The sequence below is a fragment of the Narcine bancroftii genome, chromosome 2 (genome assembly GCF_036971445.1).
Source record: "Narcine bancroftii isolate sNarBan1 chromosome 2, sNarBan1.hap1, whole genome shotgun sequence".
In the NCBI taxonomy this organism is placed as follows: Eukaryota; Metazoa; Chordata; class Chondrichthyes; order Torpediniformes; family Narcinidae; genus Narcine; species Narcine bancroftii.
In genome coordinates this window covers 157656686-157683487 of record NC_091470.1, presented here as the reverse complement: position 1 = coordinate 157683487, position 26802 = coordinate 157656686, and the positions used below count along the sequence as shown (strand labels likewise).

Genomic DNA, 26802 nt, shown 5'->3' with positions numbered 1-26802 from the left:
AGAATTACATAGGAAATTGAAGGAATATGGAGAAGTATCGGGGTACAAGATCAACACAAATAAAAGTGAAGCATGCCAATGAATAATGCGGATTTCACAAAGTTTAAGAAAGAATCACCATTTAGATGGCAAACACAAGCAATGCGATACTTAGGTATACAACTAAATAAAAATCTTGGCCATCTATATAAACTAAATTATCATCCATTAATGAAAAAATTACAAAACGACTTAGAGCATTGGAAAGACTTACCACTAACACTGATAGGAAGGATAAACTGTATTAAAATGAACATTTTCCCAAGGATACAATACCTATTTCAGTCATTACCAATTCACCTAACTGAGAAATTCTTGAAGGAGCTAAAGAAAATAATAAGGAAATTCTTATGGAAAGGGGGGAAACCGAGGATAGCACTAGATAAATTAACAGAATGGTACAAACAAGGAGGCTTACAACTACCAAACTTTAAGAATTATTATAGAGCCGCACAATTAAGATACCTATCAGATTTTTATCAAACAAGGGAAAAACCAGATTGGACCAGATTAGAACTAGATAAAATAGGGGAGAAGATACCTGAACATATACTATATAAATGGGATGAAAAATTGGTGCAACGTAGGAATTCACCGGTATTGCATCATCTGCTCAACATTTGGAAGAAGATTCACGTAGAAAGGAATAAAACAAATTACCAACTACCAAAACTAATACTGATGCAAAATCAACTAATCCCTTTCACAATAGATAACCCTTCCTTCAGAGAATGGGAGAAAAAGGGGATCAAAAGAATAGAAAATTGTTTTTCGGGAAATAAATTATTATCCTTTGAACAAATGAAGGATAAATATAATATAACTCACGATACAATGTTTGCATACCACCAACTGAAAACCTACTTGAAGGATAAATTGGGAAACAGTCTGAGGTTACCAGAAAGAAACAATTTTGAATATGTGATTACAGACACAATGATAATTAAAAAATTTGTAACAAACATGTACATCAAACTGCAAGAAAAGGAGAATGAGGAAACAAACGGTAAACCTAAACAAAAATGGGAACAAGATCTAAACAAAGATAAAGAATGAAACATGGGAAAAGCTATGCTCCGGAACTATGAGAAATACAATAAACACGAGGTTACGCATGATACAATATAACTGGATACACAGGCTATACATCACACCTCAAAAGTTAAATAAATGGGACCCAACAGCATCAGACAGATCTTTTCGCTGTAAAAAGGAAACGGGAACAATTCATGCAATTTGGACATGTGAGAAAGTGAAAATATTTTGGGAAGATCTAAACCAGATATTAAACAAAATCACAAAAAGCAATATACCAAAAAACCCAGAGATCTTCCTCCTAAGTAATATAAGAAATAAAGAATTTGGACTCGATTTGGATGGAGCACAAAAAAGATTTGTTATGATAGCCCTAACTATAGCAAAAAAATGTATTATGTCAACCTGGAAATTAGAAGACAACTTGAGAATACAACAATGGTACATAGAAACGAATAAATGTATTCCATTAGAAAAAATAACATATAATTTAAGAAATAACATCACAATATTCGAACAAATATGGGAGCCATACATGAAACACAATAGAGAAATCCTACTGTGGACTTCCACCACCTAAAATGACAGAAGGAGAAGATAACAAAAAGAACTGACTCAGTAAAATTTCTTGTTTATTTTTATATAGTGACAACATTGTTTAACGGGTTAAATGTATCTTATAGATTGAACTTCAAATAAATGGAAAAGGGGATGAGGGAGGGAGGGAAGGGAGGGGGGAAAAAGGGGGAGAAAATGACACTGTATACATTCAAGAGAAAAAATGTCTGTATGTATCTTGGTCAATATGGTTTATAGTGTGAAAAATAAAAAAAATTTAAAAAAACTTGTGCAGGGATTCTCATAGGTAACATTGAGTTCTCCTTTTCAAAATGAACATATTAACGGAACACGGCTACCTTCAAGACACAACCTAAAGTAGACCTGATCTAGCATAAAATCACCAGATCCAAATCCTGAAATTCTCCAACAATTAATAAAGGACTACTGCCATAAATATTAAATGATGTCAACCAAATGGAGGCAGTTTTTAATGCTGAAAGCAAAAATAAAAATTCACATTTGAACAAATGAATGGAATTTACCCAATTCCCAAAAAAATCAGAGCAAAAAAAAAACAAACTAAATTTTCACATTTTTGGAATATTACAGATTATATTTGACGTTTTCTATTCCAGCCAACTCAATCAAATTAAACAATGATTGTGTGGATTATGGTGCTTTATATAAGGCAGTATCATTGCAACTGCACAAAAAACAACAAGGTCGGGTCAGATACAGCAATGAGCTCTCTGAACCCTTCTCCATCAACAATGGTGTGAAGCAAGGCTGTGTTCTCGCACCAACCCTCTTTTCAATCTTCTTCAGCATGATGCTGAAACAAGCCATGAAAGACCTCAACAATGAAGACGCTGTTTACATCCGGTACCGCACGGATGGCAGTCTCTTCAATCTGAGACGCCTGCAAGCTCTCACCAAGACGCAAGAGCAACTTGTCTGTGAACTACTCTTTGCAGACGATGCCGCGTTAGTTGCCCATTCAGAGCTAGCTCTTCAGCGCTTGACGTCCTGTTTTGCGTGAATTGCCAAAATGTTTGGCCTGGAAATCACCCTGAAGAAAACTGAGGTCCTCCATCAGCCAGCCCCCCACCATGACTACCAGCACCCCCCACATCTCCATCAGGCACACAAAACTCAAAACGGTCAACCAGTTTACCTATCTCGGCTGCACCATTTCATCAGATGCAAGGATCGACAATGAGATAGACAACAGACTCGCCAAGGCAAACAGCGCCTTTGGAAGACTACACAAAAGAGTCTGGAAAAACAACCAACTGAAAAACCTCACAAAGATTAGCGTATACAGAGCCGTTGTCATACTCACACTCCTTTACCGGCATCACCTACGGCTCCTAGAATGCTTCCACCAGCGTTGTCTCCGCTCCATCCTCAACATTCATTGGAGCGACTTCATCTCCAACATCGAAGTACTTGAGATGGCAGAGGCTGACAGCATCGAATCCACGCTGCTGAAGATCAAACTGCGCTGGGTAGGTCACGTCTCCAGAATGGAGGACCATTGCCTTCCCAAGATAGTGTTATATGGCGAGCTCTCCACTGGCCACCATGACAGAGGTGCACCAAAGAAGAGGTACAAGGACTGCCTAAAGAAAGCTCTTGGTGGAGGTGCCTGCCACATTGACCACCGCCAGTGGGCTGATATCGCCTCAAACTGTGCATCTTGGCGCCTCACAGTTCGGCGGGCAGCAACTTCCTTTGAAGAAGACCGCAGAGCCCACCTCACTGTCAAAAGACAAAGGAGGAAAAACCCAAACACCCAACCCCAACCAACCAATTTTCCCTTGCATCCGCTGCAACCGTGTCTGCCTATCCCGCATCGGACTTGCCAGCCACAAACGAGCCTGCAGCTGACGTGGACTTTTACCCCTCCATAAATCTTCGTCCGCGAAGCCAAGCCAAAGAAAGATCATTGTACAATATCAAGAGCTCTCTACACCAGGGCTTGTCACAGCCTGTTACAGACACAACTTGACATTCTATCAAGAAGAAAATACCACAACATTAAGTCAATTTAATTCCAGGAAACCATTTCAAGTCAAGAATCTGAAAGTTATTTCAACTTTAAGTAAATTACTAATCAGAAAATGACTGTAATTTTAAGAGATCTTGGAAAAAAAAGCCTGACGATTTAAAATACTATTTGTAATAAACAAAAGGTCTATTTGCAGTTTAAAGTAATAATTAATAGTACAGAAATCGATGTTAAAGACTTACAAGTCTCGGTACTGATCAAATGCTTTGTTGGCTTCAACTTCTAGCTTCCGCAGACGAGCTGATGGCATGGCACCATCTTCCAGAGGAGGATCATATTTATTACTCCAAGGTGACCTAAAAAAAACAACAATGCAATTAGGAACAGGCAGCCATTAGGAAGCCTTTTGTCAGAACTTGGTTTATTTCAGAATGCACTCTGTGCTAACCAATGCAAACTGTTTGAAAGCAGGCTACACATTTAGATCATGAATAATATTCCTCCAAGATGACTTTCTAGGATTAAACATGACAAACATTTTTTAAAATGTGAATCTCATGCCTTAAATAGATCTCGGAGCTTTCCCGAAAATTACAAGCGCTGTTCACTCACTGCCAGCTTGGTTCACAGCCATCAACTCTATTACATCCATGAATTTTATTTTGCATACCCTATCTAGGAGGTTGTTGCTGAGAATACATTTAATTGCAATCTGCGCTGAAGCAAGATTACACTTAGACTTAGGTGTCGCTTACGTACGAGGGCCCATTTCATATTTTATCAATGCATCCATACACACGTACACAGCAAGCAGTCAGTCACTGTGTGCAAGGTGTTCAGTTTCTATATCACTTGTGTCATGGCTCCCTAGTGTGCCAGATTCTACCCATCTTTATCTACACAGCTGTACCTCGTTATTTCAAAACCTCTCACTGTTTGTTGGTATCAATACATTCAATGGAGAGATGTCACATTTTTCTTGTTTGTTTTTCCCTTGTGTGAAGACATTATTTTATGGTTTTATTGTATTGAATATGTTGAATATTTATTGGTTTTGGAGGGGGGGGTGGGAAGGGGGGAAAAAGCCACTGTGTATATTTAATGAGAAACATTTGTACATATTTTGGTTGATATGGTTCGCAGTGTGAGAAATAAAAAAATTTTTTAAATACATTCAATGGAGTAAATAAAATGATGCGAGATTAAATCAATCAAGTATTTAAACACTTCAATGTTCACGTTAAAACATGTTCATACTTTTCAGAAATAGATTAATTTGGCAAATATGGATTTCAATAACTTGTTTCTCATGTGGATTAAGGAACTGATTAATTTAAGTCCATCAATTTTTTTTGTAGTTGTACGTATATGAGGTAACTTGTTATGTGTTTTCCTTAAATTTTGTAAGCAAGTTTATATGTTAAACTCAATAAAAAATGTTTCAAGGAAAAGAGAGAAAAATAGTATGGTCATAATTAAGTTTATTTGGTGTTCTATTGGGTACAAAGGAGAAGATCTTAGTGGCATTGATACTCATTTGTTATCTGCATGGAGTCTGGTTGACCCCCTGCCTTATCCCAGCAAGTTGTTTATTAGCAATTAATTTTAATTCACTCTTCAATAACATGGATATCTGTACTTTGTCATCTTATTATTCAAATGAATTGCAAGAAACTCATGGGGAAAATCCTTAATCTTAAGAAATACCAACTGCTCAGTCACTATCCATTAAATGTAAGGATGAACATGATCGGAGTTGCAGGAAAGTCTTTGCAATCACTCGCCATCTTTCCAAGAGTTAGCTGCAAGTGGGTGGGAAAAATTCATGATTCTGTCCCATTTATGCTTTGAAAGAATTCAATACAAGTGCGATATGCCACAACAAATATGTCAGTCTGGTTTTGAATGGTTCACATGAACTTCTCCTTCTGTTGATAAAATCATTTATGAAGTAATTCAGTACTGGTAACATTTTCTGCTTTCTGAGTGGAGAAGAGGCATCTGAGTAGTAATTTACACATTTGGAGCACTGGTTTCAAAATATTTTCATTCATTCTTACATGATACATCCTTCTATATTTAATCCATTGTCTTCACTTTAACAATTCAATTTTGCCTTTTACTTGAATGAATTTACAATGTCTGATCTCTCAAATGTTTGATCCATCTTATAAACAGTACCCACCTTTATTGCAATATTCAGCCTTTTCCAGCCAGATGCTGATCAATATTTTACAAATTCTTACATTTCTTTCTTGCCCCAAATATTCAACAAGTGATCTTGTAAATTTGCCTTTCTAATTAAAATTTTTGATTGTTTTCCAAGTTTGCCTCAAATTTTATTCTCTACTTTTAACTTGTATACCAAAGTGTACCCCATTCTATTGGTGGTATATACGGTATATTTCTCAAATTAAAAATTATACTGTAGTTACATCAAAATAATTTTTTTTACCCACTAAAATTCTGTCATTGCATGTTTTTTTTTAAATTTTTTATTTTTTCATTGCATGTTTTTCATTGCCAAAAACTGCTTGTGATATTTAAAATGCTAATTTTTGAAAGAAATATTACATATAGATTTTTTTTAAATCAGAAAGTTGCTTTATGGAGAAAATTGGCAGAATTCATCATTGTTTATATGGCATAAAAGCTTGTTTATTTATATGATACAATAAAATACAGGCAAAGAGGACAAAATATTAAACACGGATGTCATCGATGCAGCGAGGAATAGACTTGCACAGCAAATGCAGGCACACAAGCACAACTTAAAGACACTGATTCATTTAACTCAGTAAATGCCACTATTCAAGGAAGGCTGTTGTCTATCATTTTTTTCTGAAGTATCAGAGACACAACGCGGAGATCCAAGGGAAAAAGCAATATCTGCTTCAGAGACCAAAACTTTTAAAAATATTTCAATACCCCTGAAAGAGGATGGGACAGTAGTAACATAGACTGGTTTATGACAAAGTACAAAATATTGTGTAGTTTGGCACCGGGAATTTCTTCACTAAAATTTCAGTGAACTTTCCTAGCATAAATGAGACACCAGTTTATCAAAATAGCCTCAGTCACGTTCAAGCTTTTAATTTAAAAGGTTGCTTACTGGAGATCCTCTCTTCATCCCCTGGTTGGAAAAGTCTTGCTCTAGAACAATTATGAACTTATTTTAAGCAGGTTGCAATGCTTAAAAACATCGTCAGCGCTAATATGAGATGTCAAGATGACTGAAGAGGGATAACTTCGGTTTTCCCTCCTCAAAACAAAGGCCTTTCTAATTCTGCATCTTCTCACCACTACATTTTCTAAGAAAATGACTTTGATCATTTCTAGCACAAGAGAACAAGGTCCCAGTTTACGTGCAACTACTCTGGTGGAATTAAAATAGGCCCCATGTCGTTGAGCGATGGAAGTTCCCTTGATGGTGCACAACATATTTCCTTCAACCAATGCCAAACTATGTTTGAGCTATTGTTCTCATCACCATTAGTGAGTCACTGGTGTCCACATGACAATCACTGCATTTCAAAGTACTTGTGTATGTAGTTTTTGGAAAATCTAACTGGATGATCTGAAATCTAATGAAGTTTTGATGGCTAGTTGAAGACAATCACATGAGAAATTGCATTTGTTACTGTCACTTTCTCCCAACTTGCACAGGTTCTGTGCTGTATATGGTTATAACCATATAACCATATGCAGCACAGAACAGGCCAGTTTTGCTCTACTAGTCCATGCCGGAACAAATCCCCACCCTCCTAGTCCCACTGACTAGCACCTGGTCCATACCCCTCCAATCGTCTCCCCTCCATGTAATTATCCAGTCTTTCCTTAAATGTAAATAACGTCCTTGCTTCAACCACCTCTGCTGGAAGCTTATTTAACATCCCAACCACCCTTTGTGTGAAGAAATTTCCCCTCATGTTCCCCTTATCATTTTCCCCCTGCAATCTCAAACCATGGCCTCTGGTTTGAATATTCCCCCCACTCTTAACTGAAATCAAACAGCTGGTACCAATCCTTTAGATTGCAAAGAACAATTTCTGTACAGAGTGAAGGCAGAAAGGTTTAGTGCAGAGATCAGAGGTAAGCTTTTTTTTTAAAAAAATACACAGAGTGTAGGTGCCTAGAATGATTTGCCAGGGGTGGTGGTGGAGGCAGAAACAATAGGGGCATTCAAGAGATTCTTAGGCACATGGATGAAGGATAGGGTTGTGAGATGTAGGGATGGCTTCATTTTTTTTTAAATGGTATATATAGATCAGCACAACATCATGGGCTGAAGATCCTGTACTGTGCTGTGCTGTAATGTTCCATAACATGCTCTGAGAGTGAGGGCAAAATATTAATGTAGTGTTTAAAGAAAAGATTCATTTCAAAGCAAGTAACCTCTCACTTAAGAACACAACATTTTCTGACCACTGAAAGTAGAATTCTGAAAGATAGCTCTGGCAGTGACCAGGATGGAGGGTAAAGTACAAGGGCCTGGGAGCAGTCTGGACATGTTGCAGATGATTATGGAACAGGTCTGCCAGGCGAGTGAAATAGAGTGCTGGCTATTTCTGTAGAGAGAAAAAAAAAATCAGACTTGGTGCAGCAATCATGGAACAAAGAACAGTACAATGTAGGCATAGGCCTTTCAGTCCATGATCTTTGTGTTGAACAAATAAACTAAAACACTACTGCTTGGTCATGATAGATGTCTCATCAAACAGCCTCTTAAACACTACTATTGTATTTGTACCCCTGACAACTTGTTCCGGGCACCCACCACTCTCTGGGTAAAAATAAAATACCCTGTACATCTCCTTTTCCCCCTCACTTTAAGTGCATGCCACGTAGTATTTGACATTTTAACCCAAGGAAAGCAATTCTCACTGCCTACCATATCTGTGCCTTTCATAATTTTATAAACCTATCAGATCTTCCTTCGGCCTTCAATACTCTGGATTAACCACCCACATTTGTCCAGCTTCCCTCTATAGCTCGCACCCACTAATCCAGGCAGTGTCCTGGCAAATTTCTTCTATACCCTTTTCATAGTCACCACATCTTTCCTGTAATGGGTGACCAGAATTGCACTCAGCACTCAAAATGTGGCCCCACCAACTTCCTTATACTCAATGCCTTGACTATGAAAGCAAACATGCCAATGCCGCCTTTTCTTTACCACATGATCTACCGATACTTCTGTGGCCACTTTTAGGAACTTTGGATCAGAATCCCCAGATGCCTCTGCACATCAATGCTTTTAAGAATCCTGCCATTAATTATATATTTGTCTTTACATTTGACCTCCTAAAATAAAACACCTCAAAATTGTGCAGATTAAACCTGTTCTATTTCTCTACCCACATCCTTTGATTGCCCTCTATGCTGTCCACAACTCTACCGTTCTGCAAACTATAACCCAGCCACATACTTTCCCATCCAAGTCATTAATATAGAATCAAAAACTACAGGGGTCCCAACACCAATCCTTGCAGAACACCACTAGTCATAGACCTCCAGCTAGAATAAAACCCTTCCACCGCTTCCTTTTGTCTTCTATGGGCAAGCCAATTCAGAATCCAAACCATCAGTTCATCAAGGACCCCCTGAATCTTTATCTTGATGATCAGCCTCTCAAGAAGGACCTTGTAAATGCCTTTGCAAAGTTCACGTAGAAAATATCCACTGCCTCAAAAAAAACCTCTCAAATTTGCCTTTCCAAATGTGCATAAATTCTTTGCCAAAGTATTTTTCCAATACTTTTCCTACCACTGATGTGAGGTTTACCGGTCTATTATTTCCTGGATTATCCTCATTTCCCTTCCTGAACAAAAAAAAATAACATTGGCTGCTCTCCAGTCCTCTGGGACCTTGTATGCTTCTAGAGAGGGTACAAAGATCTTTGCAAAGGCCCCAGCAATCTCCTTACTTGCCTCTTTCAATAACCTGGAATATATCCCATCAGGCCCTGGGGACTTATCCATCTTAATGCACTTTGAGAAGACCCAGCATAGAGGATGTAAAATTGAATTAAATTTACTTACAATAAAATTCAAGTTTTTCATTCAGTATTCCCACATGAATACATATACTTTCAAAAGTAACTCTTATTCAAGCCAATTGGGAAACATTTGTGCCTCCGACACCAAAAATTTCACTGTATTAAAATTTATAGACAGCAAGATTCTGGCAAAAGGCCTTTCAGATTAAGGATCAGTCTCCTTCAAGATCCTTGTATATTATGTAGCAAAGTTATCCAAGAGCTCTAACTGCCATGGTAACAATGAATGCCAAGCATTCTGTATTCAATAATTACAACCAAATTAACTCAAGAGAACAACAAGCTGCACTGAGGTCAGGTCACAATGATGCCTGTTTGATGGTTTCAGAACAACACAGCTCAAAAGAAAAGAAAATGATGTGCAAATCGCACTCTGAACACACTTAAACGAGAAGATGAAATGTTGAAGATGATACTTTTTGTTCAATTTTCCTCCTTTGTTATTTCTTCCTTGCTCCTTGTAGGAAGATTGCATTTGTAACTGGATGCATTTTGCTTTCCTTGCCCCAGAACCAAATGGCTTGCACCACATGGCTTGCTGTTGCAAACATTAAATGGCTTTTAAAGGCTTAATAAAATGTTGTTGCTGAAACCCACCATTTCTGATCTCATCTACCCCGAATAATGCTGCCAAAATGGAAGAGAAGTCTATTTCCTGAAGTGTTATCCATTCATTTTCAAACAATACAACATTTATTAAGGAATATTCTGAAACATGTATCTGGCAGCTTTAACCTCAAGAAAACATTCAATGACTTATACATATTGCCATTCGAGTTAACAAGTTGAAGTGCATTTTATGTGTGCAACAAAAAAGCCACATGGCCCTGGTCATTGACTAGATGGAACATGTATTTTTTTCCCTACAGAGAATGTTTTTTTAAGCTAAAGCTAACGACTTCAAACTGTGTAGCTGGCACCAGTTTCCTCATAAGGATTTCATTTAAAAGAGAAATGCTGTAAAGAAATCACAAGTTGATTTCAGAAGAAAACAATATGAGAAATTTGAAGTCCCAAATGCATTTATTTCAGAAACTAGATCGTGCCCAAGATAGTAAGTTAGCCAGTGCATTAATATTGAATATAAATATCAGAATTTAGGACAAGACTGTTTTAATTTCTGGAGAGGTCCCCTTCACTTACAAAGCTTGAGGAACACAGTGATCCATGTGCAAAGAGTAGAATATCCCCTTGCTTCTCATCACAAAAATGGACTAATCCCAGACATTTGGATTTAGCCATTATTACTTGATAATACATAAACTAAATAGAAGCAGGTTTTATTTACTGTATATACTTGTGCAATAGTTGATCCTGTGTAAAAGTTGACCCCTTTTTTTGGCCCCCCCCCAAAAAAAAATCACATATTTTCCATAAATCCTGTGGAAAAGGAACACCCTCCCCTCCCCCCCACCAAAATTTTTTTTGGCTCTAATGGCCCATCCATCTGAGCTCCTGATGCCATAACCGCAAACCATCACCTCAGCCGCCCACCCATCTGAGCTCCCTATGCCCGGAATGTGGACTTACCACCTTGTCCCGGCCATCGGAGCTCCCAACCCCTTGGGCAATACAAGTACTTGGCGTGGTCAAAAATAGTACATGTGTAAAAGTCAACCCCCAAATTTGACCCGAAACTCGAGTATTACACGAGTATATACAGTCATCGAAACAAATCTGAAACAAAGCTAAACTTGCAACATTTTAAAAGTAATTAAAACAAAGTTAAGCTCATGCAATTTCTATACCCCAAAGCTATCAGAAAATGGATTATAGAAGATGGATGTTCCAAAAAAGGCACACCATGTGTAATTTGAATGACAAGCAGAACCAGTGAAAACATTGAGAACAATTTATTTCTTCTTTTGCTTGCAGTCTGAGTATCTAGTAATGTTAAATCACAAAAGGAATAAAAGCAATCTTTGCACGTGCAAAGAGCTTTGCGATCCTCAGCATCAGAGCTAGCTACCCACAAGCCTCAGGCTGATCTAATAAATCCAACTATTGAGAAAAAAGATCTTTTTAAACATTTAAAATCAGATCCACCTGCAGAGGATGATATATTGGGAAGAAAATAATGCCAAGATCTCAGGTAATGGGCCCCATCCAATCTTTTTGGCAAACCTAATGTTTTTTTTAATGTACAAGTGAATCATAATTAGCAAATGACTCGATCATGAATAAATGTACCCAAAGGGCATGGCAATCCGTCACTTTCAAGACATGTAAGGCACGCCCCTTCCCAGACACTGAATGTTGATTTACACGAAAATAAACTTTTTTTTTTAAAAAGACAGGCTCGGTGACAAAAAAAAATTTGGATGAAGGACCATACTTTGCCTCTGTAGCAACACCCCATATTTTTCTGTACCATCTTACAATGTGTAAAAGTATCATTAACAAGTAAAACAAAGGTAACAGCTCCAAATGGACTTAAAATGGAACAGCTCCAAATGGACTTAAAATGAAACAGCGTGGTTAGAAATTAAGTAGAAATCAAGATTCCACCTGTTGGGTAACATGCAATTTCAGGACTGGCAATGGTCAACACAGATTTTACTGTGTCACATATTGATACTGAACGACTGTATTCTGATCCATTATGCACCCAATCCTATCTAAATGTTTAGTAAAATTCAAATGCGATAAATCTGAATGAGACAAAAAGCATCGAAAGGTTCCAAGGGTTCACTTGAGTTTTAGGTGAGGAATGAGAGGGGATGGAAGTCCGATAATTATTTTGGTTAAAGTCTACCACGTGCTTCCATTTCAATTGTCTCACCTGTATGAATCACCATCTCTATTATAGTCACAAAGTAAGTAATCCTTTCCAACCACTTTATCCCTGGCAATCTTTAATGGTTGATCCACTGACGATAATAGATCTTCACAGAGAGTGGGTACCTATTTGCAGAAAAAAAACCAATAGATTGTTACAACTTATTTTAACAAGGTATGGAAAAACAAAGATTACGCATTTCATGAATTTAACTGGACCAATGATCATTTTAAAACACAAATTACTGATCCCTCACTTCTTTTATTGCAGCAAAGAAAAACAAAAATCAGGGAAAATGTTGAAAACGCAAACTTGCAAATGTTAAGCTGAATGATCTACTGCTTTCAGAAAAGTTCCAACAGAGTCTTGTTCATCTGCTTGAATAAACATTGAAGCAAGCCAAGCACAGCGTGCTCTCAAGCTCTGCAGCAGAAACTGCCTCAACCGCAGAACAAGGCATTACATTTTCAAGCTGATGCAAACAATCAATTTTCCAATTTTGCATATAGGGTCTGGAAAGAAAACAGCCGAGAGAAAACCAGTATAGTCATCGAGACAGAGAAGTTTCATAACCTAAAACAAATAAATTGCTTTATCGGGAGACCAAAAAAAATGGATTCTACAAATCATACAAGATCCCATTAAAGAGCCTTTTAGTTATGAAACCTTAAAAGTTAACAGAACTTTTTTGAAGACACTATCTGCAAAATCATATTTTTTTCAAGAAAGTGGCCTACAGCAAATATTCTAACCCCAATTTTAAATTCATTGTTAATGGACAATCATACAACTTAAGTATTGCACTAGGCACTTTCAGGTGGCCAAAATGCCCAGATGTAAAGCCGCATTTTATACCCCTATGCGGCTGTCGGGAGGCCACCTAAAAGCACAGGAGGCGCCTCCGAGGCGTACTTTGTAACCCTCCTCTGGAAGGGATAATCGTCGGAGCACTGACATCCCCTTAGGCAGCTGAATGCAGCCACCTGAAAGCAGCTGCTAAGGGGATAACAATCAACTGGTGAGCGCATGACAGCCCCCCTCCCCACTGCCCCTGCCTCCTAGCGCAGGACGTCAGGGCAGGGGCAGCCGGCGTGGGATGCCCCAGCATCCCACACTAGCCGCCCCAGCCCTGACAGCCCGAAGGGACAGGTGCCAGAGTGCGCTCAGAGGCTCCTCCCGTGCAGTTGTCCCTTCAGGTGGTCACCTGAATGACCATTCCACAGGTCTAAATCCACTTCTGCAGGCACATTCTTGGCTGAGAATGCACCTGAAAGCGGCTATAGATACATTACTTTGAATACACTGATTCATAAATCCCAAAACATTATGAAATGTAACTTTGAATCAACTTCCACCAACTTGCTCTTTGTTTATATTTTCAGGGAACAGAGCGAAAGTTTGCGTACAAATTTTAAGTTAAATGATTGCTTTTGGCCTCCATTATAATGCTGGAATAATAACTCCAAGTCAAGAGTGTGTTATTTTGACACACCAACCTGGATATCTCTCAGTGCTTCGTCAAGGATGCTCAGAAGCTGGTGTGCATACATCACCCCAAAACCTTAGCAAAAATTAGGATATTATTTTAAAAAGTATTCTACTTTCTTTCTTATGAATGAACTTTTATGAATGACCAGTAATTCTGTTCACAAGTTCAAACCAGAATTTGTCTTTTCTTAAAATATCAACTACAAGTAGAAATGCCTTACTTTCCAAAACTGGAGTCATTTTAAAACCCCACTATATCAACATTACACTTCACACACAAACTCACCAACTCAGAAAAGTTCCAACAGAATCTTGTTCATCTGCTTGAATAAACATTGAAGAAACCAATTTCAGGTCTACGACGGAACTCAATGCAGATAACTTATCATAATTACCTGTCTCAACACAGAGTACATTTGAAGTCATCAGGTTTATTGTCATCTGATTTCACATGTACAACCCGATAAAACAGCGTTGTCTGGTCCTTGGTGCAAAACATGTAGACACACAACCAGACATTACACACATGCAGACAAACAATACATATACAGGACAAGAATTCATCGATACAAATAAATAAATATTGTTTCATGAGTATGAGAGTCTCAGATGATGGGTGTGAGCTGTTCCTTTGGATGTTCAGCGTTCTCTCTGCCTGTGGAAAGAGGCTGATTCTCAGCCTGGTTGTGCTGGCTCTGATACTCCTTTATCTCTTACCCGACGGGAGCAGCTGAAAGATGTTGGGTGAAAAGTGGAAGGGGTCCTCAATGATTATGCGAGCCTTCTTAAGTTAACGATCTTGGTAGATGACATCAATGTTGGGGGAGACTCCAGTAATCCTCTCTGTCAATCTAATGGTCCTGTAGATTGATCTCCAATCCATTTCTCTGCAGCAACTGTATCACACTGTGATGCGGCTGGCCAGGATGCTTTCAGTAGAGCTTCTGTAAAAGGTTGACATAATGGTGGCTGGTAGCTTTTACCGCTTCAGTCTTCTCAGGACTGTTACACCTTCCTGATACACGAGATGATGTGTGTCCACGATACATCACTAGTTAAGTGAACTTCAACCAACTTGGTGCTCTTCATTCTCCCCACTACAAAGTTGTTGATGTGTACTAGAGGGTGGACATTTCTGGACTGTGATCATCTCCTTCATCTTGTTCACGTTGAGACTCAGGTTATTACTCTCACACCATATCTTGAGATTTTCCACCTCTTCTCTGTAGTGCGACTTATTGTTGCTGATGAGAAGAACTGCTGTTGTGTCATCTGCAAATTTGACAACACTGTTGGAACTGGATATGGTGATGCAGTCATGGTCAGTAGTGTGAACACGAGTGGGCTGAGTACACTAGCACAGCATGGTGGTGCTTGACGCTCAGCTACCAACCCAGACAGACTGTGGTCTTTACATTATCAAGTCCAGAATCCAGTTTCAAAGAGGCGCATTGAGTCCCAACGAGTACAGCTTCTCTACCAGCGTCTGAGAATGATCATATTAAACAGCGAGCCGAGATTAATGAATAGCAGCTTGGTGCATGAGGCGCCATTCTTCAGGTGGGTCAGGATGGAGTGAAAGGCCAAGGTTATAACATTGTCTGAGGAACAGCAAATTGAAATGGGCCCAACGTCTCTCGAAGCTGTACTTTGATGTGTTTCATCACCAGACACTCAAAGCATTTCATAATGCTGGAGCTCAGTGCCATAGGGCTGTAGTCATTGAGGCCCATTATTGTGCCCTTTTGGGTATTGGGATGATGGTGGCTGGCATAAAACCCATGGGAACAATGGAATTCTGCATTGAGGTGTGAAAATGTCCAGGAAGACCTCCATCAATTGGTCTGCGCAGTCCTTCAGTACCCGACCAGGTATATTGTCCGGTCTCACCGGGTTCACCTTGGATAGGGCTCTCCTCACCTCGACTACAGCTATGCAGGAGGCCCATTCAGAGGGGCACAGTCCCGCATGGGGGTTAGTCAGGAATGTTCAGAAGACGCTAGGTATTCATGGTGAAGTAGTGAACTGGATTTGACCATGGCTAGATGGGAGAAGCCAGAAGGTGGTGGTAGATGACTGCTTCTCAGACTGGAGGCCTAGGACTAGTGGAGTGCCTCAGGGATCAGTGCTGGGTCTATTGTCGTTTTTCATCTATATCAATGATCTTGATGACAAAAAGGTACATTGGATCAGCAAGTTTGCAGATTAACACCAAGATTGGACGCATTGTGGACAGTGAAGAAGGTTTTCAAAGCTTGCAGAGGAATCTCTGGAAAATAGGTTGAAAAGTGGCAGATGGCATTTAATACCGACAAGCATGAGGTGTTGCATTTTGAAAGAACAAACCAAGAACGCACATGCACTGTAAATGGTCGGGCATCGAGGAGTGAAGTAGATCAGAGGGATCTGGGAATAAAGATTCACAATTCCCTGAAAGTGGCGTCTCAGATGGATAGGGTTGTGAAGAGAATTTTTGGCATACTGACCTTCATAAATCAAAGTATTGTGTATAGGAGTTGGGATGCTATGGTAAAGTTGTATAAGACATTTGTGAGGCTAAATTTGGAGTATGTGTGCAGTTTTGGTAACCTAACTACTGGTTACTAAGACAGAAAAAGTGCAGAGAAGATTTTCTAGGATGTTATCTGGACTTCAAGAATTGAGTTATAGGGAAAGGTTAAACAGATTAGGATTTTATTCCCCAGGACATAAAAGAATGAAGGGAGATTTAATGGAGGTATTTAAAATTATGAGGGGGATAGACAGAGTTAATGTCGATGGTTTTTTTCCCCCCACTGATGGTAGGTGAGAGACAAACCAGAAGACATGGGTTAAGAGTGAAAGGGGAAAAGTTTAGGGGGATCAGAGTGGTGGGAGTGTGGAACAGGCTGCCAGCTGAAGTGGTGAATGCAGGCTAAATTTTAACATTTAAGATTATTTTGGACAGGTACATGGATGGGAGGAGTATGGAGGGTTATGGACTGGGTGCAGGTCAGTGGGGCTAGGCAAAAAAAAAAAAGATTTGGCACAGACCAAAAGGGGCCAGTTTCTGTGCTGTAATGTTCTATGGACATGGAGATTTCAGAGTTCTGTTTATAATTATTTGGTTCAATTTGTCAGGGTAAATTGGTATAGCTATGGAGTGACACACAATGAGCAGGCTAGAAAAACATCAAAACATTGATGGCAGAATCATTTATCAAGTACTTGAAATAGAAAGTCCCCCCCCCCCACCCTAAAAAAAGCAGTCTGTTCCAACTTTCTCAAAGATGGGTACAAATAAAAACACTGGCAATGATTAAAATTCAACACCAAAGGATGTCAGGCCCAACTCTAAGTAATGCCAAAACATCACCCTTTCCCTTTAAACACATACCATTAAAAAAATTATATCAAAACATCACAGGATATTTTTTACTTGTGCATGACTAAAGTCGAAAAATCTTATTAAACAGCAAAGCATTCCCATCATTATAATAATTCTTGCACAGCTTTCTCCCTTCTGAAACTATTTGTATTGATGACATTCCTTGATCATGAAAAGCAATTGGCACAGATCACCAGGGGAGCAAAGTAAAAACACAAAATGCTGGAGAAGCTTAGCAGGTCAAACAGTGGCTTTTTATGTAGCAAAGCGAAAAATGCCTGGATAGCAGAATTGCAGGTTTACCAGAAATTAGCATGTTAAATAAATACTTCACTCCATCTCCCAAGAGAATCAGTAAATAGAGAATTATTTCACCTTACTCCGGCAAATTAATGAAAAGGATAACTAAAAAGTGGATAAAGTCTTGGTGGTTTGTTTTAAACGGTATTACTCCACTCTACTTCACACAGGGACTGCATCCTTGTCTCATACCACAGGAGCCAGCATCAGGGAGAAACTGGGATCGTACCTGCACCTTCACTTGCTCTATACTTAAAAGATTTCTGGTTACCCTTGCACAACATAATGGCTACAAACATGATATTTTTATGCAGAAGTATTCATGACAAAACAATGCCAGGACATCCTACAACAGCTGCATGAAGTTTTAATATTGGATGCAAGTAAAACTGGACATTTGGAGTATTTTCTAAATTTAATCCACTTTTCTTTTATTATACCCTGACATGGTCTCGTTGCGATGACACAGAATTGTTTGAAAAGCAATTTAAACTACACCTAAGGGATTCAGAGTATACATACTAAATTTCAAAATAAAAGTCATAAAGCAGAGGTCAAGCTGTGAAGGAATGTTAACAAAGGAAATTACCTCAAATTAGAGTTTGTACAGGATGCAATCTATGCATTTAGGATTGTACAACCCTCATTGAATGATATGTATTGAGGGTCAGAGAGCTTGTACTGTATGAAATCTGTAGGAGTTTGCAATCAGAAAATGTATTGTATGCAATATACTGAGATCAAAGGGCTTGTGCTGTATATAGTCTCTACTGATTTATGATCAAATTGCCAACATTATTTAGGATTGCATGAATTTTGCCCTGGTGCTGCCATTTCCTTCCACATCTCCAAGGTTAAATTGTCAATTGTCCCAAGTATGGGCAGGTCAGGAAAAACTGATGGGCTTGTGAGGGAGAGCTGGGTCATGGGAACTGCAGTGGAAAAGGACTGGTGAGAATACTTTGTGAGCTCAACATGTCAAATGGCTTTTTTTTTTTAATTGTAATAAAATATGCAAATACAGAAAGTATAATCTGGATTTTCAAAATCTACTTTAAAAAGAAGTCCACAAATCTGTATTCAAGGAAGGAAGGTTAGATAGTGGTGAAGTATATTTTAATCAGTTTTATATGACTTTGAGGAGTCATTTTAGCCACACCATAATGTCAGTCGCTTCCAATATTTTTGAGAAATGAAAAAATTTGTTGTGTATGCATTGACACAATTAAGACTCAGAGACGTGATGCTTTCTCATCCTTCACTTCTATTAGACTAACATGGCTACTGAGACCCAGGTTTATATATGGAAGGGTGACATCGTGATGTGGGCATCATCATGTCCAGCAGAGGGCGGGCTTACACCCAACAAAATTGACATGGATTTACATTGAAAAGTTGTGCATTGTAAATTGTCCCAAGTATGGCAGGTCTCAGGAGAGTCAGGGAAGGCTTGTGAGGGAGAGCTGGTCATGGGAAATGAGGTGAATATGGACTTTGTAAGCTGGCAGACACTCAACGTGTCAAATAGCTTCTTTTTATTGTAAAATATGCCATGTCAATTAAAACAAAGTAACCATCTTTAATGTTGCCTTCATTGGATTAATTGATTCTAATCTGGGTAAATGCAGGAAAAACAGGTTTCTCTGTTTTACGTACTAAAACGTGTGTTCTTACTTTCCAGGCAAAGAGAGATAAGACACTTTGATCAATGAGGTCTATAAGCTACATATCAAAGAATGTGAGGATATAAAAGATTCAAATGTTGAAATGGAACACAAGGAAGCAAAAGCTGTTTGGAACAGCAAAAATGCATTAATGGATGACAAAAAAAATCAAAAACATTTAAATTCTGCCAATTTTTGCAGACAAATTTGTTTTGGTAGTACATTATATTGCTTTAGCCAACAAACAGCAGATTTCGAATGCAGACAAGAAATCGTTCCAAACATGGGCACACATCTAGCACAGCAACATTTGCATTTTTAAGTACTTCGATACTTTGCTGAGTTGTTCACCTGACTATTTCTACTTCGAGCATTCGGCAGGAATACAGGAGGACCTGTTCCTGCAGTTTTATATCCGGACCACACTGCAACACAAACAAATCAGGATTCTCTGGGGCAAGTTTCAGCTGTTCAAACTGTGTGGTACAAATCCAATAATACTTGGAAAGTACGCAGCTGGAAGAAGCAATGCAGAAAAAAGTTACACTACGCAAATATAAAGAAAACCATAAGGATAGGGAAAATAGGAATTCGTTCAAATAAACTTTCAGAACAATGCTTCCATTATTCACCATGCAACAAAGCTCTTCAGTGCAGTGAGTTAACCAAATAATACCACTTTAATTAATTTACCCACCTGATTGCTATGTAATCTCAAGGGCATTCAATATTTAAAGTCCAAAAAACAAGAAAAAGGAGATGTTTTTAAAATGGCTAAACAAATCTTGCCACATCAGTCCTTTTGCATTACACACAAGTACTCTTTTAGATGGATGGATGGCAGCCCAGGAATATAGCCAGAAACTAAACTGCTGACATATGGAAACTGTGCTACAATTTGGCCACAACATAAAGCAAGCTAACCCTGCCATGTCAACAGGTGGTAATGTTACAAAAGGCAAAATGATGGGTTGGGGCATGTATGTGACATCAGAGACCATGCCCGGTTATAATGTTCTTATAAAGTACAATACGTTAAGAATCCTCAAGACTCGTTCCACTGATGCATCAAAAAAAATCAGATCCTTTTGCTTCATCTGGTTTCTTGTAATATGGGTTATGTCAGTCAGTGGTCAAAAAGTATAAACATACATTGCAGTATTTTATAGACAAGTCTTTTAATCAGCTGATGGGCTGCTGTGGTTCTCTACCAAAGATATTTTGGATTCGTACAAAAAACGTGTTTTGACAGGAGCATACAATGTATATATAAAAAACTGCACCATTAAAACTATACATTTCTTTAAGGATCCTTCTTAATTTTCACATCATTGCTATATGACACCCTTTTTCATCAAATGAGCTCAAAGCAAAATGCTAGAAATTTGAAACAAAAGCAAAAATACCAGAAATACTTGTTCTTTGAGGGGAAGTTTCTTTTTTCCATTTCCTTCCCTCCCCCCCAACTCCCTATCAATTCTTAAGTGGAGATCATTACATTTGTCCTCCTTTTAAACACAATCAGCCAATCAAAATTAAAGATGAACAAGTGTTTAATAAGTGCCCTCGAAACAATCTTTACAGATTTAATTCATTATTTTGGATAACACTCAGCCTATAAAGGTAGCTGACATTCACTCCACTGGGTCCAAGTTGCCTCTCCTTTGGCCTGACTCATTCATGCTGACCAAGTTGGTATTCTGGGCTAGTCCTCATTCATGCTGACCAAGTTGGTATTCTGGGCTAGTCCTCATTCATGCTGACCAAGTTGGTATTCTGGGCTAGTCCCACTTACCTGATAGGTTCATTATTTCTATATACCCATGGAACTTATTCTCTTGCACACATACCCATCAACTCCCCTTTGACTTTGTCCTGCTGTTAGTTATTTCTCAATCTAGGCTACAGTCGCCTATATTGACAGCACATCATTGGAAGAACTGGAGCACGTGGAAGAAACCCAAGACCCAAAAGGGAAATAAGCAGGCACTACATGAGCATCCAAGATCAAACTCAAGGTGTGGAGTAGCAAAGTAACTGCTCGCTATTATTTCTTGGCGTTGATTAGTTGGAGCACATTACCATCAACAGTCATCAACAATGCAACAAATTACTAAAAATAGTCTTGAGTAAAGTCCATAAAATTTATAAATGAAAAGTTTTTATATCTTTTAACTAAATCAGAAGAAACAGCACCAGGCCGATTGTAGCACTGTCAACTGAAGGTGGAACGTACCAGCATGCAGTTTATAAAAAATAAACCTTGCACAAGATATTAATTCATTCCAGGGTAAACTGAATTGCATTTATAAATGTCAAGTTTCTTTCATCACCCTCTAAGATACCAAAGTAAAAAGCAAAATACAAATGGCAAAATGTTGGTCTGGAGGAGGCAGACAGGATCTTGACTTATGGAACTGTGCACTGGAATTGGGTGACACAGCATTACTTGATATTTAGGAAGACAGTTCTGGGATGGTTCCAAGTCCTCAAAATAGCTCCAGTGGTCATGTAGTCTCGGTTTGTCTCGCAAACATTCATGGGAGCATCTGGAATACAGAGTGAGCATGGAAGTGTAAACTCATGACTTTAATGATCGTGCTCGTCTCTACCAGGAAAACCGACGTGCAGGTTAGTGCCAATATGTGGTTAAAAATGTTTTGTTTGGATATTGGTGTCACTGGCACAGTCAACAATTATTGCTTTTCTTTAACTGCCCTGACTAGATAGGGAAACGGGGGGGGGGGGGGGGGGGGGGGGGGAAAGAAACTTCTGAGAAAGGATGGGAACTTGGATGCAATTAAATTGCCCAATCTTCTCCAATCTGAATTTGTGCAATTTGTATCCACAATCATGCAAACATTTCTTATTTAAAAAATACCTGCAGCAAAACATCTAATCGCATCCTTGGCATTTGAAAAGAAGCTTGCGTCACACTGAAGATGAAATGGGTCTTGCGTTTCCCACACCACACCTTGGATAATCCAGGACTCCAGGAAAATTTAAACCTCTCCATCTTTCATCAGCCTGAAATATCTGGCTTTTTTTTGCTAAAACACATGGCAGTACTTCACCAGATCCAGCCACATCGTCAAACACCCAACCACATTATTTGGAAGAGCTGCGGAAGGGTTTTAAACCTTTGTAGCATTGATTTGCAAGTATATTGTAAGAACACCTTAAAGTGTGAACTCTGTGAGAAAGCAAGTAAAACTATGCATATAAAAGTAACTGGACAGAGATTTGATAAGGAATGGATGCAGGTTAGACAAGATACTGTACCCAACTTAAAATAATTTGAATCTGAATCATTTTAATCAGGATTTATTGTCATAAACATATGTCGCAAAATTAGTTTTTGTGGCAGAATTATGGATGCGAAAATTGCCTTGTTTTAAAATAAATAAATAAGTGCAAAAATTAGAGAAAAACTGAGGTTGGTTCATTGTCCATTCAGAAATCTGATGGCAGATGGGAAGAAGCTATTTTTGTACCATTAGGCGTTCATCTTCAGGCTCCCGTACCTCCTTCCTGATGGCGGCAGTGAGAAGCAGGCTTGGCCTGTGTGGTGAGGGCCTTAAATGATTGAATTTAAATTAAAAGATTGAGGATAGAGGCTGCTTTCTTGAGACACCGCCTCTTGTAGATGTCCTTAATGGAGTGAACTAATGCCCATGATGCATTTCCTGGTTTCCATGAATTCTCTCATCCCACTTGTTAGTGGCCCCACAATTAATAGTTAACCTATTTTTTTTCTACATCCATAAATTCAATACATTTAAAAACACCAGAGCTACTGCTAAAAATTTGGATTTTGAGATGCCCTACTTTATAAAACAATTTTAAAGATTAGCACAACCTGAAATCAATCATTTCTGAAATATTAGCTAACTGAAGATATCAGTCAGTTACTTATCTTATTTATTGGTCTCTATTTCTGGGTGTAAAAATTGAGAATGAATGAGAAACTATGCAGCCTATAATTGTTTATCCTGAATTAATCTGGTGGAAATAAGATTTTTGGATTTCAGATTTATTGTCAAGAGTACATACATGTCATTACATACAACCATGAGATTCTTTTGCCTGCAGCCGAGGCAGAATTACTAATTGGTAGTGGAAAAACTGTACACAAGTAAACAAATAAAGAAATGTCAACAAACTGACTCTGCAATTCAGAGAGAAACAAAAGTTTAAAAGTCTGATGGTGGAGAGGTAGCAGCTGTTCCTGAACCTAGTGGTGTGAGTCTTGTGGCACCTATACCTCTATCCTAATGGCAACAATGAAAACAGAGTGTGTGCTGGGTCGTGTGGTTCCTTGATTGCTGCTACTCTCTGAGAGCAGCATTACCTGTAGGTGCTTTTTTTTTAAAAAAAATACTTTACTTTTTGTTTTATTCCAAAAATTATACCTAGCGACATTTTAAATATACAATATATTAAACAAACACAACAAACAAAAACAAAACATTCCCTCCCTCCCCCCCCCTTCAATGCATATGGATCCATTCACCATCATAGCTTGCATATATTTCAAGTATATGGAGTACAGTTGGAGAAGCTACGTTTTTGTAAATAGTTATTTTTATACCCTTTTTTGTTCCTTTTTATTACCATATCTGGGCAACTCGGTGTAGGTGTTCTTGATGGTGGGGCGGGTTTTGCCTGGGATGTCCTGGGCTGTGCGCACCATCTTTTGCAGGGCTTTCTGCTCAGGGATATTGGTGTCCCCATACCAGATTGTGATGCAGCAAGTCAACTCACTTTCCACCACACATCTGTAGAAGTTTGCCACGTCATGCCAAACCTCCACCAATTCCCAAGGAAGAAGAGAGGCTGTCATGCTTTCTTCATGATGCCATAAGTGGGTAGGGTCCTGGAAAAATTCTCTGAGATAGTGACTCCTAACAACTTAAATTTGATCGCTCCCTCCACCTTTGATTCACCAAATGATCACTGGATTGTACACATATGGTTTTCCCTAAAATATTGCAAAGGTGGCTAGTCCACTCACACAAATGTCCTCAAATAAATGACTTAGCAATCATTGCTCCTCTCAAAGGAGAAACAAACTGCATTTATTGCCAACATGATTACAAAGGCACAAAAAAGTGAAACTTTGTTCCATTTTAAAGGTCAGCCAACAAAAACTCTCAGCTTTATCTATCAGCTGCATAGACAATCCACCTCAAGAGTGGCTCTGTCTTTACAACTTTTATCAATTCTTAATCATTAATTCAAAAACTACAACTTTTGACTTCAAAAGTTCAATTTTGACTTCAAAAGCTACCAGTACTAAATTTCCAACAATGCATTTGCACAGTTTGTGTAGAATGCTGTTAAAAAAGTTATGACCATTGCTTTTTTTTGGTTCCAAGAGGTTCTTGCTCAAATTGTCTTTTTTTTGTTTTTTTTTTTAAAAAACACACATATAATGCATACCTCATATGGATTTTTTAAGGACTAGGCACCTCCCGAGTGTTATATGCATGTGCGCTACACGAAGTGTGGAAGAAGAACGATATATACCAGTTGAGTTGAGGCCAAAGACTGATTTATTACACTGCCAGCTCTGGTTATATTCATTCCTAGCTGCTAATGGCAGGAGTGACATCACAACAGCACCAGCCTCTGACTGGCCGGCATACCCGCTGTTTCCTGGCATGTTGGAGGTCACATGGGACAACGGCTGTCAGTCCCCGCAGGGCCCTCATGATCGTTGGCCATTTTGTGAGCTGGGTCACAACTTGATTAATGGGCCGCTACAGTGCACAATTAATAGTGGGCATAGAAAAGTTGAACCGGCAATTATAGCAGGCATGGGAATATAATAGTGGCATTGAAAGAACGTGCACAATTTATAACAACTCTCGGAATGACGCACTTGAAATATATAGCGGGCATGGGAATGTAAAAGTGGGATTGAAAGTACATGCACAATTTATAGTGGCCGTGGGAAAGATGCACTGGTATTTTATAGAGAATGTGGGAATAGAATAGCCACATTGAAAGAATGTGCACTATTTATAGTTGCCGTGGCAAAGACGCACCAGCAATTTATAGCAAGCGTGGGAATACTACAGCAAGTATAAGAATATAATAGCAGCAATGAAAGAACGCACACAATTTATAGCAGGCATGGGAAATTCTGATCTTGGGAATATCTCTTTGTTATGAATGCCATGGTATTCCTATAAACAGGACATTCTGGCTAGGGCATGGCACCTTAATTTCCAAGACCCATCCCCGAGGGAGGAGATTAACATATCAAGTGATTCTGATTTGAGACAACATTAGAATTAAAATCCTGTTTAACTCTGAAGCCTGTCTTCGATCCATTTAATTGATTCCTCTCCAAAGCTTGTGTTTTTTTTAAAATTTTTTATTTTTCACACCATAAATCACATTAACCATGATACACACTTTTTCCTTTTCACACATATACAGTGCCATTTTCTCCCCCCCCCCCCTCCTCCCATCCCACCCTCCCTACCTCCCCCCTCCTGTCCATTTAAGGTATAAAATCTAGGATACATTAAACCAGTCAGACAATGTTGTCATTCAATAAAAATACACCAGAAATTCCACTGAGTCCATTCTTTTTATTTCCTTTTCCTTCCGTTAACTTAGGTAGTGATTGTCCCCGGTAGGTTTTCGCTATTATGTTTAATGTAAGGCTCCCATATTTGTTTGAATATTTCAATATTATTTCTTAAACTATATGTTATTTTTTCTAATGGAATACATTTATTCATTTCTATATACCATTGTTGTATTTTCAAATTATCTTCCAATTTCCAGGTTGACATAATACATTTTTTTGCTACGGCTAGAGCTATCTTAACAAATCTTTTTTGTGCATCCTCCAAATCAATTCCAAATTCTTTGTTTTTTATGTTACTTAGGAGGAAGATCTCTGGATTCTTTGGTATATTGTTTCCTGTTATTTTATTTAATATCTGATTTAGATCTTCCCAAAATTTTTCTACTTTCTCATATGTCCAGATTGCATGAATTGTTGTTCCCATTTCCTTTTTACATCGAAAACATCTATCAGATACTGTTGGGTCCCATTTATTTAACTTTTGAGGTGTAATGTATAGCCTGTGTATCCAGTTATATTGTATCATATGTAACCTCGTATTTATTGTATTTCTCATAGTTCCAGAGCATAACTTCTCCCATGTTTCCTTTTTTATCTTTATATTTAAATCTTGTTCCCATTTTTGTTTAGTTTTACCATTTGTTTCCTCATTCTCCTTTTCTTGCAGTTTAATATACATATTTGTTATAAATCTTTTGATTATCATTGTATCTGTAATCACATATTCAAAGTTACTTCCCTCTGGCAAACTCAAACTGCTTCCTAATTTATCCTTCAAGTAGGATCTCAATTGGTAATATGCCAGCGCTGTATCTTGAGTTATATTGTATTTATCTTTCATTTGTTCAAAGGACAATAATCTATTTCCTGAAAAACAATTTTCTATTTTTTTAATC

The 26802-nt window shown here is 38.4% G+C and overlaps 1 protein-coding gene across 3 annotated transcripts in view; it reads right to left on the bottom strand.

The window, feature by feature from the left end:
• The window catches only part of capzb (capping actin protein of muscle Z-line subunit beta), a 115573-nt gene that overhangs the window by 34188 nt on the left and 54583 nt on the right, over positions 1 to 26802 (bottom strand). For all 3 annotated transcript variants that reach the window (XM_069918847.1, XM_069918846.1, XM_069918848.1), the window contains exons 3-4: positions 12487 to 12608; positions 3889 to 4002 (exon numbers count right to left, since the gene is read on the bottom strand). In XM_069918847.1, the coding sequence (XP_069774948.1) occupies positions 3889 to 4002; positions 12487 to 12608 (236 nt within the window). The remainder of the gene's footprint in view (positions 1 to 3888; positions 4003 to 12486; positions 12609 to 26802) is intronic.